The sequence below is a fragment of the Cherax quadricarinatus genome, chromosome 57 (assembly GCF_038502225.1).
Source record: "Cherax quadricarinatus isolate ZL_2023a chromosome 57, ASM3850222v1, whole genome shotgun sequence".
Classification (NCBI taxonomy): Eukaryota; Metazoa; Arthropoda; class Malacostraca; order Decapoda; family Parastacidae; genus Cherax; species Cherax quadricarinatus.
The window spans coordinates 5,507,329-5,522,112 of NC_091348.1; the positions used below are offsets into that span (position 1 = coordinate 5,507,329).

General features: G+C 44.5%; 1 protein-coding gene across 2 annotated transcripts in view; it reads right to left on the bottom strand.

The window, feature by feature from the left end:
- Window positions 1-7,910, bottom strand: part of LOC138854389 (uncharacterized) — a 9,196-nt gene extending 1,286 nt beyond the window's left edge. The window contains exons 1-2 of one of the 2 annotated variants that reach the window (XM_070097303.1): window positions 6,942-7,910; window positions 861-960 (exon numbers count right to left, since the gene is read on the bottom strand). In XM_070097303.1, the coding sequence (XP_069953404.1) occupies window positions 861-960; window positions 6,942-7,354 (513 nt within the window). In that variant the 5' untranslated portion in view covers window positions 7,355-7,910. The remainder of the gene's footprint in view (window positions 1-860; window positions 961-6,941) is intronic. The other variant, XM_070097304.1, reaches the window with a different exon arrangement.
- Between the last annotated feature and the right edge of the window lie 6,874 nt (window positions 7,911-14,784).

The following is a 14,784-nucleotide window of genomic DNA, read 5'->3' on the forward strand; positions in this document are numbered from 1 at the left end:
GTGAGGGGACAGGAGCATCATACCACCAGCTCCACCTTGTTAGGACGTGTGTGTATATTTAATTTTTTATTATAAAACGTAACCAAAAAAAACTGCTTCCTCCCTCAAAGGGGCGACATCCCCTAAATCAAAATTTGACCTTCAATATACTGAAAAAAATTACCCCTACCCCCCGCCTCCTCGAGGTGTTCCCTTTCTCAAATGAAAACTATGGAGCAACATATAACTTAAAACTAATTTCTAGGTACAAGAAAGCCCTTGACAACCATTGATTGCATTAGCCTTCATTGGGACAATTATGGAATCCCAAAACAGCCAACAGTCACTAATATATATTCTCATACCAACTACTTTTACAAAACTAGAGAAATATTTCAGGCAATTTAAGTGACCGAAACAAATCAGTGAGATTTTACAGTCACGTGACTAAAGTCAGCTGATTTGCACTGGCTTTCTATATATAGTGAGCATCACTTTGTGCAAATTTGTGTCTATGAGCTATGTAATAAACTCATTAAGTGGTAAACAATCCATCTCCCTACACTGGAAGCAATGTGAAAGCCTACAGAAGAAGCCTTGAGATTATATATATATATATATATATATATATATATATATATATATATATATATATATATATATATATATATATATATATTATATACAAGAATTTTGAGGTTGGGTAATAAGTTTATGTTAGTGGAAAGTACCTGGGGTTGGTAGGAAAAGAAAATACAGAAAAAGTAGACCTTTTAGTAAATACGACAGTTCATCTACACGAGGCTTTATCAAGAACACACTTGACAATGTCTGCTCTTACTGCATGTGTAGAGAAATACAGAGACATGATCGTCACTAACCGAGGTACCTGGTTCACTACGAAGGTAGGTAGGGAAGAGGCTGCTAAGTGAGCTAGATACCTCAAAGGTGATGGGGCCGGATAACATCTCTCCATGGGTCCTAAGAAAGGGAGAAGAAGCGCTCTGTGTACTATTAACAACAATCTTCAACACATCTATCGAAACAGAGCCACTACCTGAGGTATGGAAGACAGCAAATGATACTTGGCGCCCAGTGATTGACTTTAAGAAGTTAAACGCGAAAACCATTCCAGATCGCTTTCCACTCCCTGTACTGGGTGATCTTTTACGTAATATCGGAGATAACAAAGTCTTTTCAACCCTAGATTTGTTACAAGGGTTTTGGCAAGTCCCTCTTCACGAGGACAGCCAAGAGCTAACTGCATTCTCCACTCCTACAGGTCATTATCACTTCCTCCGTATGGCGTTTGGATTACGATCTTCCCCTATCACGTTCTCAAGGCTCATGACTAATATCTTTAGAGGTCTCATAGGTAATGCACTTATGGTGTACTTAGATGACGTAATTGTCATGTCTAAAGACGTGGATACGCACTTGAAAAGACTTGATGTAGTACTTGGTAAGCTTGAAGAAGCCAATTTAAAGATCAAACCGTCTAAATGTCAATTTTTCAGATCAGAAATTAAGTTTCTTGGTCACGTAGTCACTCCTAGAGGGGTTACGACTGACCAAAGTAAAGTAACTGCAGTACTAAATTTTCCAACTCCCAAAACTGCTGATGCCGTAAGATCCTTTGTGGGCTTAGCAGGTTTTTATAGATCTTTCATTGCCAATTTTTCTTCCATAGCTGCTCCTCTAACTGAGTTGCTTAAGAAAGATGCTCCTTTTGTTTGGACCTTCCGTCAAGAAAGAGCATTCCAAACTCTAAAAGAAAAGCTAACATCTGCTCCAATTTTGAAATTTCCAGATTTTTCTAAGCCCTTCTATCTGACAACTGATGCTAGTTCAATTGGCATAGGTGCCGTACTAGCTCAGAAGACCGATGGCAAGTACAACGCAGTTGCATTTGCTAGCCGAGTCCTTACGAAGGCTGAACGTAATTATACAGTAACTGAGCAAGAAGCTTTAGCAATAGTATGGTCTTTAAAGCACTTCCGAGACATTATTTATCAGTACTCTGTTCATGTCTTGACAGACCATGCTCCACTGATACCCTTATTCCAGAACAAACAACCTACTGGAAGGTTAGCCAGATGGACCTTGACTATCCAAGAGTTCAATCCCACCTTTGAGCATTTACCTGGCAAGTCAAATGTAGTCGCAGATGCCTTATCGCGACATGTTAGTATAGTAACTGCAGACCCTCCATTTAGTGCTGAAGATGTAAAGAATGCTCAACGAACAGATCCCATGTGGTCTGGTGTGATTCGATTCCTGCTCCAGGAAGATCTTATTCTGACTGTGAAGCCACCAGCACCCATCAGTGACTGTCATGAACCAAGAATTACTGTATCGAACAGCTGAGTTGGGTACTTCTAGCAGAAGAGTATACCAGTTAGTAATTCCACAGTCACTAGTGAACGTAGCCTTACAGCTAGTTCACGATGTACCAGGTGTTGCACACCCTGGTATGGATCGTTCAGTAAAACAAGCCAGATTGAAATACTTTTGGCCTCGTATGGCAACTGATATTTCTGAGTATGTTAAGAAATGTAGTGTCTGCATGCAACATAAAGGCAATGCTAATGGTCCTAATCCAATCCAAGTATATCCAACTACTAGCGAACCGTGGGAAAGAGTTGCGCTAGATTTGTTAACTAATTTCCAATGTTCCCTCCAAGGTAACAAACATCTGTGTGTTATGGTAGACCATTTCACCAAATATTGTGAGTTAGTTCCTATTGCAGATAATACTGCCGAGACAGTAGCTAAAGCGTTTAAAGAACGCATTATCTGCAGGCATACCACTCCTAAGTCCCTAGTAACAGATAATGGAGGTGAATTCTGTAATGAGATTCTTGAAAATTTGTGTACCTTGTACAAGATCTCTAAATCCACCGTTGTTCATCATCATCCTGCCAGCAATGGGTTAGCGGAACGAACCAATAAGAAAGTACTTGATGTCTTGAGAGCCACTATCAATCCCAACAGTGAAACTTGGGATGATGTGCAGTGTGCTATAAATTCTGCTTACAATGTTTCTATAGGTGACACTCCACATTATGCATTGTATGGTGTAGATAAACGTTTGCCGTACGAGTTGTTATATTCTAATCCGAAACCAAATTACAACCCTGATGATTTCATAGCAACTCGTACCAGCTTAGCTCAAAGTGTTTTTAGAAGAATCCGTGAAACACTTCATAAATCAACAGCTGAATTTACAAGAGTCGCAAACACTCGAGCAAAGCCATCCAAAATCAAAGTAGGTTCGAGAGTTATGCTGATTAACTTTAACAAAACGTCTGCAATGCCAAAGCTTGATCAAAAGTTTGTTGGTCCTTATCGAGTAGTTGAACATATCACTGGTAATAAGTATAAGGTTAGAGAGATTAGTACTGGTCAGTATAAAGAATCGCATTTAGATCATATGAAGTTAGTATGTGATGATAATGATGTTCCAACCCAGACTAATGTGACAGACTCTGACAATCCTCCTGATCCTGTACTCTCTTCCTCTGATACTCAGTCAGACGATCAACCTGAATGTCGTTATTCCCTACGTACACGACAGGTATTGAGAAATCCTCAAGTATCATTTGTAACGTCCAATTCAGATTTGCCTCAAATACAGCATGAGCTAGCCAATGCTACAGAGTTTGATCCTCCCAGAGATGACACCCATTCTGCATATGTCAATCTCACCCTAGCAGAGTTGGGGTTAAATGTAAATAACCTGTATAGATGAATAAATTACAGTATCAACTTATCAGTATTCAAGAATTTTTTTTTTTTGTGTTCATGTTCTCTCCGCATTCTGAGAGTTAACAGTCTAGATTTGAGTGCACCGAATCTGCCTTTCTGTTAAACACTCTTTCTTTGTATATATTCCTTCCTCAGAATCCGTAGATCACATGAATACAGATCGATCGATCAAATTTTTTTTTTTTATCACTTGTAATCTCAACGTTGAGTTCGTTGTTCATTTGTTGAGTTTTAAGTTGTACTATAGTATACCTTGTATTACATTACAGTTTCAGTCACGTAAGCTTCCATTCCAATGTTCTACTTATGTATGTTATAATGTTTAATTGTTGTGTACTTTGACATTGTATAGAATCAGCCCAAGCCGTATACCTGCCATCTCTAGTTTGTATTAGTTGTATGTCGGGACGACATACGTTAGCGTCGCCGAGCTCTCAGTAGTAGTAACCAGTTACCAGTAACCACTGTGTCAGTTGACTCACGACCAACCGTCTCTGCCTGAGTCACTATCTGAACTCATTGCGCTGACCTGGCATTATTCAAAGACCCTCTCACATATGGGTACGGGCGGCCAGTCAGTCAGTTATATGAGAGTGAGCAAGGAGGCAGGTCACGGCTGTAAGGGCGTTATCCACCTTATCTGTAATTATACGTAATACCAGCCTACGTGAGTATTTCTTACCTAATCCACGTGTCGAACTCCCACATGATAATGAGGCGTCACAGTGGGCGCCTGTAACGAGCAAGGTTCCTCAGGGGTCAGTCCAAGAACCGGTGTTATTTTTGGTACATGTGAAGACATGACAGAAGGAACAGACTCAGAAGTGTCCTGTTTGCAGACGATGTTAAGTTAATGAGGAGAATTCAATTGGAGGAGGATCAGGCAGGACTACAAAGGGATCTGGGCAGGCTGCAGGCTTGGTCCAGAAACTGTCTCGGAGTTCAACACCAGCAAGTGCAAAGTCTTGAAGACTGGGGAAGGGCAAAGAAGACGGCAGACAGAGTACAGTCTAGAGGGCCAGGCATTACGAACCTCAATCAAGCAAAAGGATTTTGGGGCGAGTATAATACTGAGCACATCTCTTGAGGCGCATATCAACCAAATAACTGCTGCAGCATATGGGCGCCTAACAAACCTAAGAATAGCATTCCGACATCTCAGTAAGGAATCGTTCAGGACCTTGTACACTGTACGTCAGACCTATATTGGAGTATGCACCATCAGTCTGGAACCCACACCTAGCCAAACATGTACGGAAATTAGAGAAAGTGCAAAGGTTTGCAACATGACTAGTCCCGGAGCTAAGGGGAGTGTCCTACGAGGAGAGGTTAAGGGAAGTCTACCTGATGACACTGGAATACAGGAGAGATAGGGAGGATATGATAACGACATATAAAATACTGAGAGGAATCGAAAAGGTGGACAGAGACGGGATGTTCTAGAGATGGGACACATAAACAAGGGGCAAGGGGTCACAATTGAAAGGTGAAGATTTAGACGAGTCACGGGGATGTTAGGAAGTATTTCTTCAGTCACAGAGTTGTAAGGAAGTGGAATAGTCTGGAAAGTGGTGTAGTGGAGGCAGGATTCATACATAGCTTTAAGAAGAGGTATGATAAAGCTCATGGAGCAGTGAGTGACCTAGTAGCGACAGTGAAGAGGCGGGGCCAGGAGCTGTAACTCGACCCATGCAACTACACCTAGGTGAGTACACACGCATATGTATTCTCATAACATCTACTGTTACAAAACTAGATAAATATTTCATGCAATTTATGGGACTCGACCCCTGCAACCACATAGGTGAGAACACACACGAATAAATTCCAAAGAGATCTCAACGGTCTGTAGAAGTTATCAAACAAGTATCTTCTCAACCCAAGCAAATGCAAGCTCAAGTGTTTTGAAGAAGAGGGCATACTGGACACAGTACAGCATATGTGGAGAGAACCTGCAAATATCAAGAGTGAAAAGGGCCTGGGGGTGAATATAACACCAAACATGTCACCAGAATTGCACATAAATCGCATAATGGCAGCAACATGTGCAAGATTAGCAAACTTCAGAATAGTATAAAGGAACCTGAATAAAGAATCCTTCAAAATCTTTTACGCGGCACATGTTAGACCAATCACTGGGTCCGCGGCCCCAGCATTGAGCCCACAGTCAAACACGTGATTATTATAATCATGGGGGAGCGCTTAACCCGTAGGATTATACAGCGCATGGGGGGGGGGGTTGATGAAAGGTATTCAGGCTCAATTCAGGGAATCGGAGCACAGATCCAATTCCCTAGATCAAGAGCCCCTCACCAGCGTAAAGGATCCTCCTTTGAGGAGTCAAACACGTGAAGAAACTGGAAAAGATCCAAAGGTTTGCAAACAGTCTAGTACCAGAAAGTTAAAGAAATACGCTGTAAGGAGAGGTTGAAGCAGCTGAACCTGACGACTTTAGAGAAGGACAAGGAAGGTGAAGGACATTATTATTGCATGCAAAAGCTTAAGAAGAACTGATAGGGCTGACAGGGACATATTTGAGTTAATGGGACCAGGATCAAGGGTGCCGGCACACACAAAGCTGAAGACACAGATGAGTAATAGGGATGTATGGAAGCATTTTAGTCTGAGGATGGTTGAAAAGTGGAATGACTTGGATGAGGCAATGGTTGAGACAATTCAATACACAGCTTGCAGAGTAGATATGATTAGGCCCAAGTGGCCAGAAGTCAGTGATGCTGATCAAAGTGGTTCAGGAGGCAGGGCCAGGCGTTAAGTCTCAACCCCCGCAGGCACAAATCGGTGAGTACACACGAGGCAGCGGCGGATCAACATTCACAGTAATTCTGTTAATGTGTTCCGATTTTTTGACAGAATAACGAATTCCTAAGCAAAATGATAACTAGCAAAACGATTGTCGAAGAACAACAAAACCCAAAATAAAAGTATTCAATTGTTTTGGCAGAATTAAAAAATAATACCGAATCAAAAAGCCGGGTTTGTATGCTGACAGTTGCTGACAATTGCTTAAATAGCCATCTGCGGGTTAATCAACGAGTCTTAACGGGAAAGCAGTGATAAATTATTGCTTTGAAATAATTTATCACTGCTTGTTGTAAAGTGTATGAAGGAGACTGTGTGACTAACTAATGTTACAGTTCCACTGACAGACAGTGGATAAAGTTTCTAAAATTTACCTGGGAAATGTAACGTCGTAGACAGGTTCAGAGTGACAAGTGGAGAGCAGGTGAACCTCTGGAGGTGTCGAGTCAAATACTGTCAGCTCCTGGTCCCCTCTCGAAGCCTGTGAGTGTATTTTGTTAGTATTTCTAAATGGTTGTTTGCTGCTCTGTAATTCGTTGTTTGTCTTGATCGAGGCTCCATTATTCTTTTTCTGAGTGTTGAGTTTGGAAGGTGTGAGCTTATTAGTTTGTGTATTGTTGGCGCTGAGGTTAGACGGGAGAGAGCTGGTGGTGGTTGCTCTAGAAGGGCGAGGGTTAGAGCCCAAGTTCCTAGGACGCTGGTTTGGGACGGTGGTTGTGGGTAGAGGGAGTTGCAGCATAAACATCTCTGACTTGATGGTTCCTACCACTACCTCCCTCCCCGCCATACTGACGGAGGTTACCTCGGACCCAACCTCCACGCACCACACCTGCCGGAGATATACACATGAGAGGCATTAAAAAGGTATCGAAAGATAGAGAAAAATGCTACAAGGACGTTCTTTGAGAAAAGTAGGTAGGGAGGCGAGATTAGTAAAGCCTGTAACCAACAGGTCATCCAGCGCTCTTGGCAATAAATAAATACGAGTGTAGAGTTGGTTTTAGTTTCATAATACACTTTATTTCCACCCTGCGAGAGGTAGTCAAAAAAGATTACAGAGGAACATGACTGTAGAGGCAACAGTATCCTGCAGGAGTTGGGAGACAAAACATAAGACTGACAGAGGTAATAAACAATGAAGAATAATACGTAATTGATTTAACAAAAATCAGTCATGTTATCTCTGCAGTATCATTAAAGTAAACAGAGATATCAAAGTAGCATAATAACGAAGATTTACAAGATTAAATTACACAAGAATCTTTTGCTTATTAACCTATGAATATTCTGCTGAAATTATTTAGTTTCTAGCATTACCAATTTGTCATGAGTTTGCTGCTTCTAATGGTCATAATTATATCATTATTATTATTATTATAATCAAAAAGAAGCGCTAAGCCACAAGGGCTATACAGCGCTGCAGGGTAGGGAAGGAAGCAAGGGAATTGGATGGCAGAAGGGAGGGGGGATGATCAGCAGGTTACAGAAAACAGCGGGGCAGGGGATAGTACGGGGGTAGAGGGTAGCAAGAGATACAAGTAGAAAGGGCTGAAAGTATCAGAATTTGTGAAGTAAGTCAGTCGTTGTCAAAAAGTCAATGAGAGAGTCCGGATGAAAGGTGGGTCCATCAGCGAGAAGGGAAGGTAAAGAGAGAGCAGCGGGGCGAAGACGACGACAGAGGTAAATTCTGCGTGCTCGTTGATAAAGTGGGCAGTCCAACAGAATGTGGCTGACTGATAATGGAGCTTGGCAATTCTCACAGAGAGGAGCAAGACGCCTCTCCATGAGATATCCATGAGTAAGACGAGTATGGCCAATGCGAAGACGGGAGAGAGTAGTCTCCCAACCTCGACACTGGTGATAAGAAGACGGCCAGTAACCTATACTCGGTTTAATAGACTGAAGTTTGTTGCCGAGCATAGTAGACCAACGTTGTTGCCAACGGGTGTGAAGGTGGGAAGATATTACAGCAAAATAGTCCGTACATGGAATACCTCTATAAGAAACTGGTAGGTCATGTACTGCTGACCGCGCAGCAGTGTCTGCCTGTTCATTGCCCTGTACGTCAACATGACCAGGGACCCAACAAAAAACAATATCTTTATGCTTAGTAAAGATGCGGCGTAGCCAAAGTTGGATACGGAGGACTAAGGGGTGAGGTGTATCAAATTTTTGTATAGCCTGTAAAGCACTAAGGGAGTCTGAGACAACCACAAATGATGACACAGGCATAGATGCAATACGGATAAGTGCTGTAAGGATGGCATATAATTCAGCAGTAAAAATACTAGCTGAAGATAGTAAATGCCCTTGTACGACGCTGTCCGGAAACACTGCTGCGAATCCTACGCCGTCAGAAGACTTAGAGCCATCTGTGTACACAGCAATGGCATGAGAATGAGAGTGAAAGTGGTCAAGAAAAAGAGAGCGGGAAGCGACCGTAGACAGTTGGGCTTTCGAGCAAGGGAGGGAGAAAGAACAGACTCGAACAGCTGGAACTTCCCAGGGGGGTAGGGAAAAGTGAGATGCTACATGTACATAGAAAGGTGGTAGTTGAAGAGAAGACAAGAGCGAATGAAGGCGAAGAGAGAAGGGACGGAGTAAGCAGGGGCGGCGAACAAATAAAGAATGTCTACTAATATCAGTGACCATTCTATAAATGGAAGGATTGCGGAGATCATGAGAGCGTACATAGTAGCGCAGGCAATGGGCATCACGGCGATCGGATAAGGATGGAACGTTCGCTTCTGCATAGAGGCTTTCGACAGGGGAAGAGCGAAAAGCACCAAGGCATAAACGTAATCCTTGGTGATGAATGGGGTTAAGGCTAGAGAGAGTAGCAGGAGATGCCGCTGAATAGATCTGGTCACCATAATCAAGTTTCGATAAAATAAGGGTGGAATGTAGGTGAAGGAGGGTTCGACGATCAGCTCCCCACGAAAGATGAGCAAGGGTTTTAAGAAGGTTCAGCCGGCTGTGACAAGTTGCCTTCAGAGAGGTAATGTGAGGTTTCCAGGATAACCTACGATCAAAGAGGAGGCCCAGAAACTTGACTGTATCACGTTCAGGGATACGTGAGCCATAGAGGTACAAAGGATGATCAGAGATGACAGAGCGTCTAGTGAAAGTGATTTGGTGGGTTTTAGTGCTGGAAAATTTAAACCCATGTGTGGTGGCCCAATTGGAAACACGGTCGACTGCATGCTGGAGAGAAACTGTAAGGAGGTGACAGTCAGCGCCTGCACAGGCAATAGCGAAGTCATCAACATAGAGTGATGACCAAATATTTGATGGAAGACTAGAGGCCAAATCATTAATAGCAAGGAGAAAAAGTGTTGTGCTCAGAACACATCCCTGGGGGACACCTTCAGCTTGGACAAAGTCCGGGGAGAGCACATTATTAACCCGAACACGGAAATGCCTGTCAGTTAAAAAGTTCTTAAGGAAGGATGGTAGATTGCCTCGAAGGCCTAAGGAGTGGGCTTGGGCTAAAATATTATACCTCCAAGTTGTGTCATATGCCTTCTCAAGGTCAAAAAATATGGCAATAACTGAGTGGTTATTCGCAAAGGCATTACGAACATACGTATCCAAGCGCAGTAAGGGGTCTATGGTAGAACGTCCCTTACGAAAGCCATATTGACGAGTGGAGAGACTGTTGTGTGTCTCTAAATACCACACTAAACGTCTATTTACTAGACGTTCCATTACTTTGCAAACTGCACTGGTAAGAGCAATGGGACGATAGTGGGAGGTTTCATGTCCCGTAGTGCCTGGTTTGCGGAAAGGGAGAACAATGGCGGATTTCCACAGCTGTGGAAGAACTCCTTGTGACCAAATAAGATTGTAAAGGCGTAATAGGACTGCAAGGGCTGACTGATGTAAATGTTGTAGCATACGAATATGAATGTCGTCGGGCCCAGCTGCCGATGATCGACAAGCTGAGAGTGTTGCCTCCAGTTCTTGAAGTGTAAAAGGCACATTATACTGTTCTTCTCTGAGAGAAGAAAAGTCCAAGGGTGCTAACTCTCTGGCAGACTTTGAGGAAAGAAATGAGGGGCATAGATGGAGTCCCTGAGAAATACGGACCAGATGATTGCCAATTTCATTGGCAACATCTAGTGGGTTTGCTATATCAACACCGGCAACCCGCAGAACAGGAGCCGGGTCAGGAGAATATTTACCACTCAGTTTTCGTACTTTTTTCCAGACTGCACTCATAGAGGAAGCAGAGGTGATGGTGGAGACATAATCTCGCCAGCAAGTGCGTTTAGCGTCACGGATGACACGGCGAGCGATCGCACGCTTCTGTTTAAAATCAAGGAGTCGCTCTGTGGTTCTATTGTACCGGTACCTGCCCCATGCAGCGCGTTTCAAACGTACTGCACGAGCACAAGCAGGAGACCACCAAGGCACGCATTTCTGAGAATGCCTGCCCGAAGTTTGGGGTATAGAATGAGAAGCTGCGGTGAAAACGGAGGACGAGAAGAGGTGTAAAAGCTCATCGATGGAGGACGAAGAAGGAACCTCTTTAAAAACAGTCAGGTGTGAGTAAAGGTTCCAATTTGCCCGATTAAATTGCCAGCGTGGGGTGCGAAGAGGTGGCGAATATGAAGGGGAAGTAAGAATGATTGGGAAATGATCACTGTCATGTAAGTCCGGGAGAACAGACCAAGTAAAGTCTAATGCGGCGGAGGAAGAGCAAACTGAGAGATCGATGCAAGAGAGAGTATGAGTCCGAGGATCAAAATGGGTGTGAGTACCTGTATTTAAAACATGGAGGGGGTGGGTGGCAAGAAAAGCCTCTAACTGAATTCCACGGGAATCACAGTGAGACCCTCCCCAGAGGAAATGGTGGGCATTAAAATCACCAAGTAACAGAATCGGTGGCGGTAATGACGAAACAAGGAAGGCAAAATCCGGAATAGATAATGCCCGAGAAGGAGAGAGATATAAAGAACAGAGCGTATACCACCTATGTAAGTGGATACGGGCTGCTGTGTAATGCAGCGAAGTATGAACAAATAGCTGATGGTACGGAATATCAGTGCGGAGAAGAAGGGCACTTTCATTAAAGGTCCCATCAGGAAAAGGATCTGAAGAATACAATAAATTATAGCCTGAGATGTGAGAAATAACAGCAGAGTGTAATTTTGGTTCCTGTAAGCAAACACCAACAGGGGCAAACTGGGAGAGTAACATCTGAAGCTCACCCCGATTACCCCTGAGGCCGCGTATATTCCACTGTAAAAAGGCCATGATTGGCAATGATAAAGATACTTGAAATCCGCAGGTAAGGGTTCCTACGGACTAGAAGGGTTAGAAAAGTCCACATGCGGAGGCAGTGGAAAATGTTCAAGCAGCGAAGGAACGGTGCGCTGTGAAGAAAGGAGTTGCGCAGATGGAGCAGAGGAGAGAGAAAGAGCGGAAGGTGGATCAGTGTCCATTGATGGTTTGGTCTCTGCAATATATTCAGAGATTGCTTCAAGTGTTTCGGAATTCAGAGATGTCGTATGGGAGACAATATTGGGAATGGTAGGGGGAGGATGAGTAAAGATTGGAACTGTATTGGACTGTACCAAGGTAGGGGGGGGCGAAAGGGTGGAGGGAACTGGAGAAGCGTGGCAGGGGACAGAAGAGACAGGAACCTGGGAGGTGGCAGAAGAGGAAGAAACTTGGGAGGGAACAGGGGAGGAAGGTACATTACGAGGAGGAGGGTGAACCTCTGCACTTGTAACTGAGCCAGTGAGAGGGGAAGAACTAGGGACAGAGACAGGGAGGGTAAAATGAGGAGGTGGAAGATGGGTAGGAGGTGTTACCGGACCTTTTTTTGACTTTTGAGAAGTAGAGGGACGATTGGGAAGAGGTGTCGTACGAGGTCTCGTCGATACTGAGGCTTGTAAGAGAGAACTCGAAGAAGCGAGATTAGACTGAGGCGTTGAAGTAGGGACGTCTGAGCCGAGGACAGCAAAAGGATTAGATACAGGAGTGATTATGGGAGAGGTAACCACAGAGGTGGGTGTAGAAGATGGGATACCAGAAGTGGGGGGACGTTTTGAAACACGGGAATAAGAAACACGTGGGAGTCTCCCTTGGAGGCGGAGATGAGAAACTGCCATGGCATAAGGGAGACCTTCTGTCTCTTTGAGGTAACGGATTTCCCGCTCGTTTAAATAGACCTGACAACGGCGAGAGTACGAAGGGTGAGCCTCATGACAGTTAAGGCAAGAGGGAGATCGATTGCAAGACGTATTAGAATGGTCATCGGCACCACAGACTGGGCATTCGGCGATAGATCTGCAATATTTCGCTGGATGGCCAAATCGCCAGCAATTTCTACACTGTTGTGGTGTAGGGATCACCTTTCGAACTTGTAACCGATGTCCTGCTATATAAACGGAGGATGGGAGTTCTCGGCTGTCAAAAGTTAAACGAGCCACATTGCTAGGGTATCGTCTCCGCCCACGGGCAGGAAGAACGTAAGTGTCTACCTTGAGGATTGGGAGATCTTGGAGTTCCAGCTGTTCTAGAATGTCGGTGCCACATGTCTGGAAATTTTGTTGAACTATGGTATGGGGCAGAATAACGGTACCACTACAAGAATTGAGGGAATGATGTTTTTCAAGGGTGACAGGAACAGTATCTATATGGGAAAGACGAGAGAGCTCACGAGCCTGGGTAGCATTCTGTACGGTAATGATGCGCGTACCGCTCTTAAGAGCATGAAAAGAAATATCTTTACCAACATGGCGTAGGAGTGCCTTGCCAATACTATGGTCAGAAAGATAGGCAGTAGAGGAAGTTGGTCGTAAAGTGAAGAATTTAGTCCACTGTTCAGTCTGAAACTGAGCGTGGAAAGGTAGTGAAGGACGTGTCGATCGTTTCTGAGAAGAACGAGAAGGTGAAGGTGGAGAAGTATCATCAGCAGGTAATTGTCGTTGACGTTTAGGCGTGGGACCAGAGTTGGTCCGACGTGGAACGGGTCGGCGATTTGAAAATTGCCGCACCGTAGAGGGAGAGGCCGGAAGCATAGTCAGAGGAGAGCGAAGGTCTGATAAATCGAAGGAGTCAGTCGAGGCCTCAGTACCTGAAGCGGGTGAGGAAACAGCACCGGCAATAGGTACAGAGGCATGAGGAATGTCTGAAGAGTGGTCCAAAGACGAGGCGGGGTCAGAACGGGGTGCGGTATCAAGAAGGGGCCCGGGGGTACCAGGTTCATGGACTAGGGCTGCCATGGTTAGGTTACTTCTTTCTTTTTGTTTTTAAGAAAAAAAAAGAAAGAAGAAAAGAAAATAAAAATAAAAAAAAGAAAAAAAAAGGGGGGACCGGGGAGGGATAGTTCCTAGGAGGAATGAAAGGGCCAGAAATCTCCCTCCGCGCCCAAGAGGACTCGACACCGCTAGTAGCGCAGATGCAGCATGGAACCCGTGCCATACCCTACCCTTCATGCCAGTAAACCAGCAATCTGGGATAGCAACCTCACATCTGCCGAGCTACCTCGGTGGACAAAAGAGAGGGCGGCCGGATATCCGCCACAAAGCATACCTCCTTCAGCCACCACCCCCGGAATCCGAAAGGTGGCTTCCAGAGATACACCCGTCGCCCAAAAGACACCCAAAGCTACTCCGGGATACCGGAGAGGGATCGGGACATCCCTAGGCAATCCAGATTCCACGGCAAACTACGCCACCGCCAAGAAACCTCAACGGAATGGGATGGACCCCGGTGTCCTTTCCCCTACCTAGGAACTAGCGCGCCTGTGGGAGAAATCCCAAAGGACAAAAAGAGGAAGGGCAAAAGGGAGGAGTGGGGAGGAGGAGGAGGAAAGGAAAAAGGGGAGGATGGGGAGGATGGGATAGGGGAGGGGAGATTGGGGGGTAATTAGGTTCGGTCTGAGGAAGAAGACCGATAGGTCTAATTCCTCAGACCAAGAGCCTCTTCACCACGCCAAGGAGCCCCCCTTGAAGAGGGGCACGACGACGTTTCGGTCCGACTTGGACCATTTACAAAATCACGCTGTGTGACTTTGTAAATGGTCCAAGTCGGACCGAAACGTCGTCGTAAGCTCATCTCTTCTATGTGTGGGTTATTTGTGTAAGCGTTTTTATTCATAGAGTAAGGCTCAGGTTAGAGTATGTAAGAGGGAAAAGTGACTATTTTCCAGTAAAAGCCTTAGACAGGGATGTGTGACGTTGCCACAGTTATAGATGAGGTTGT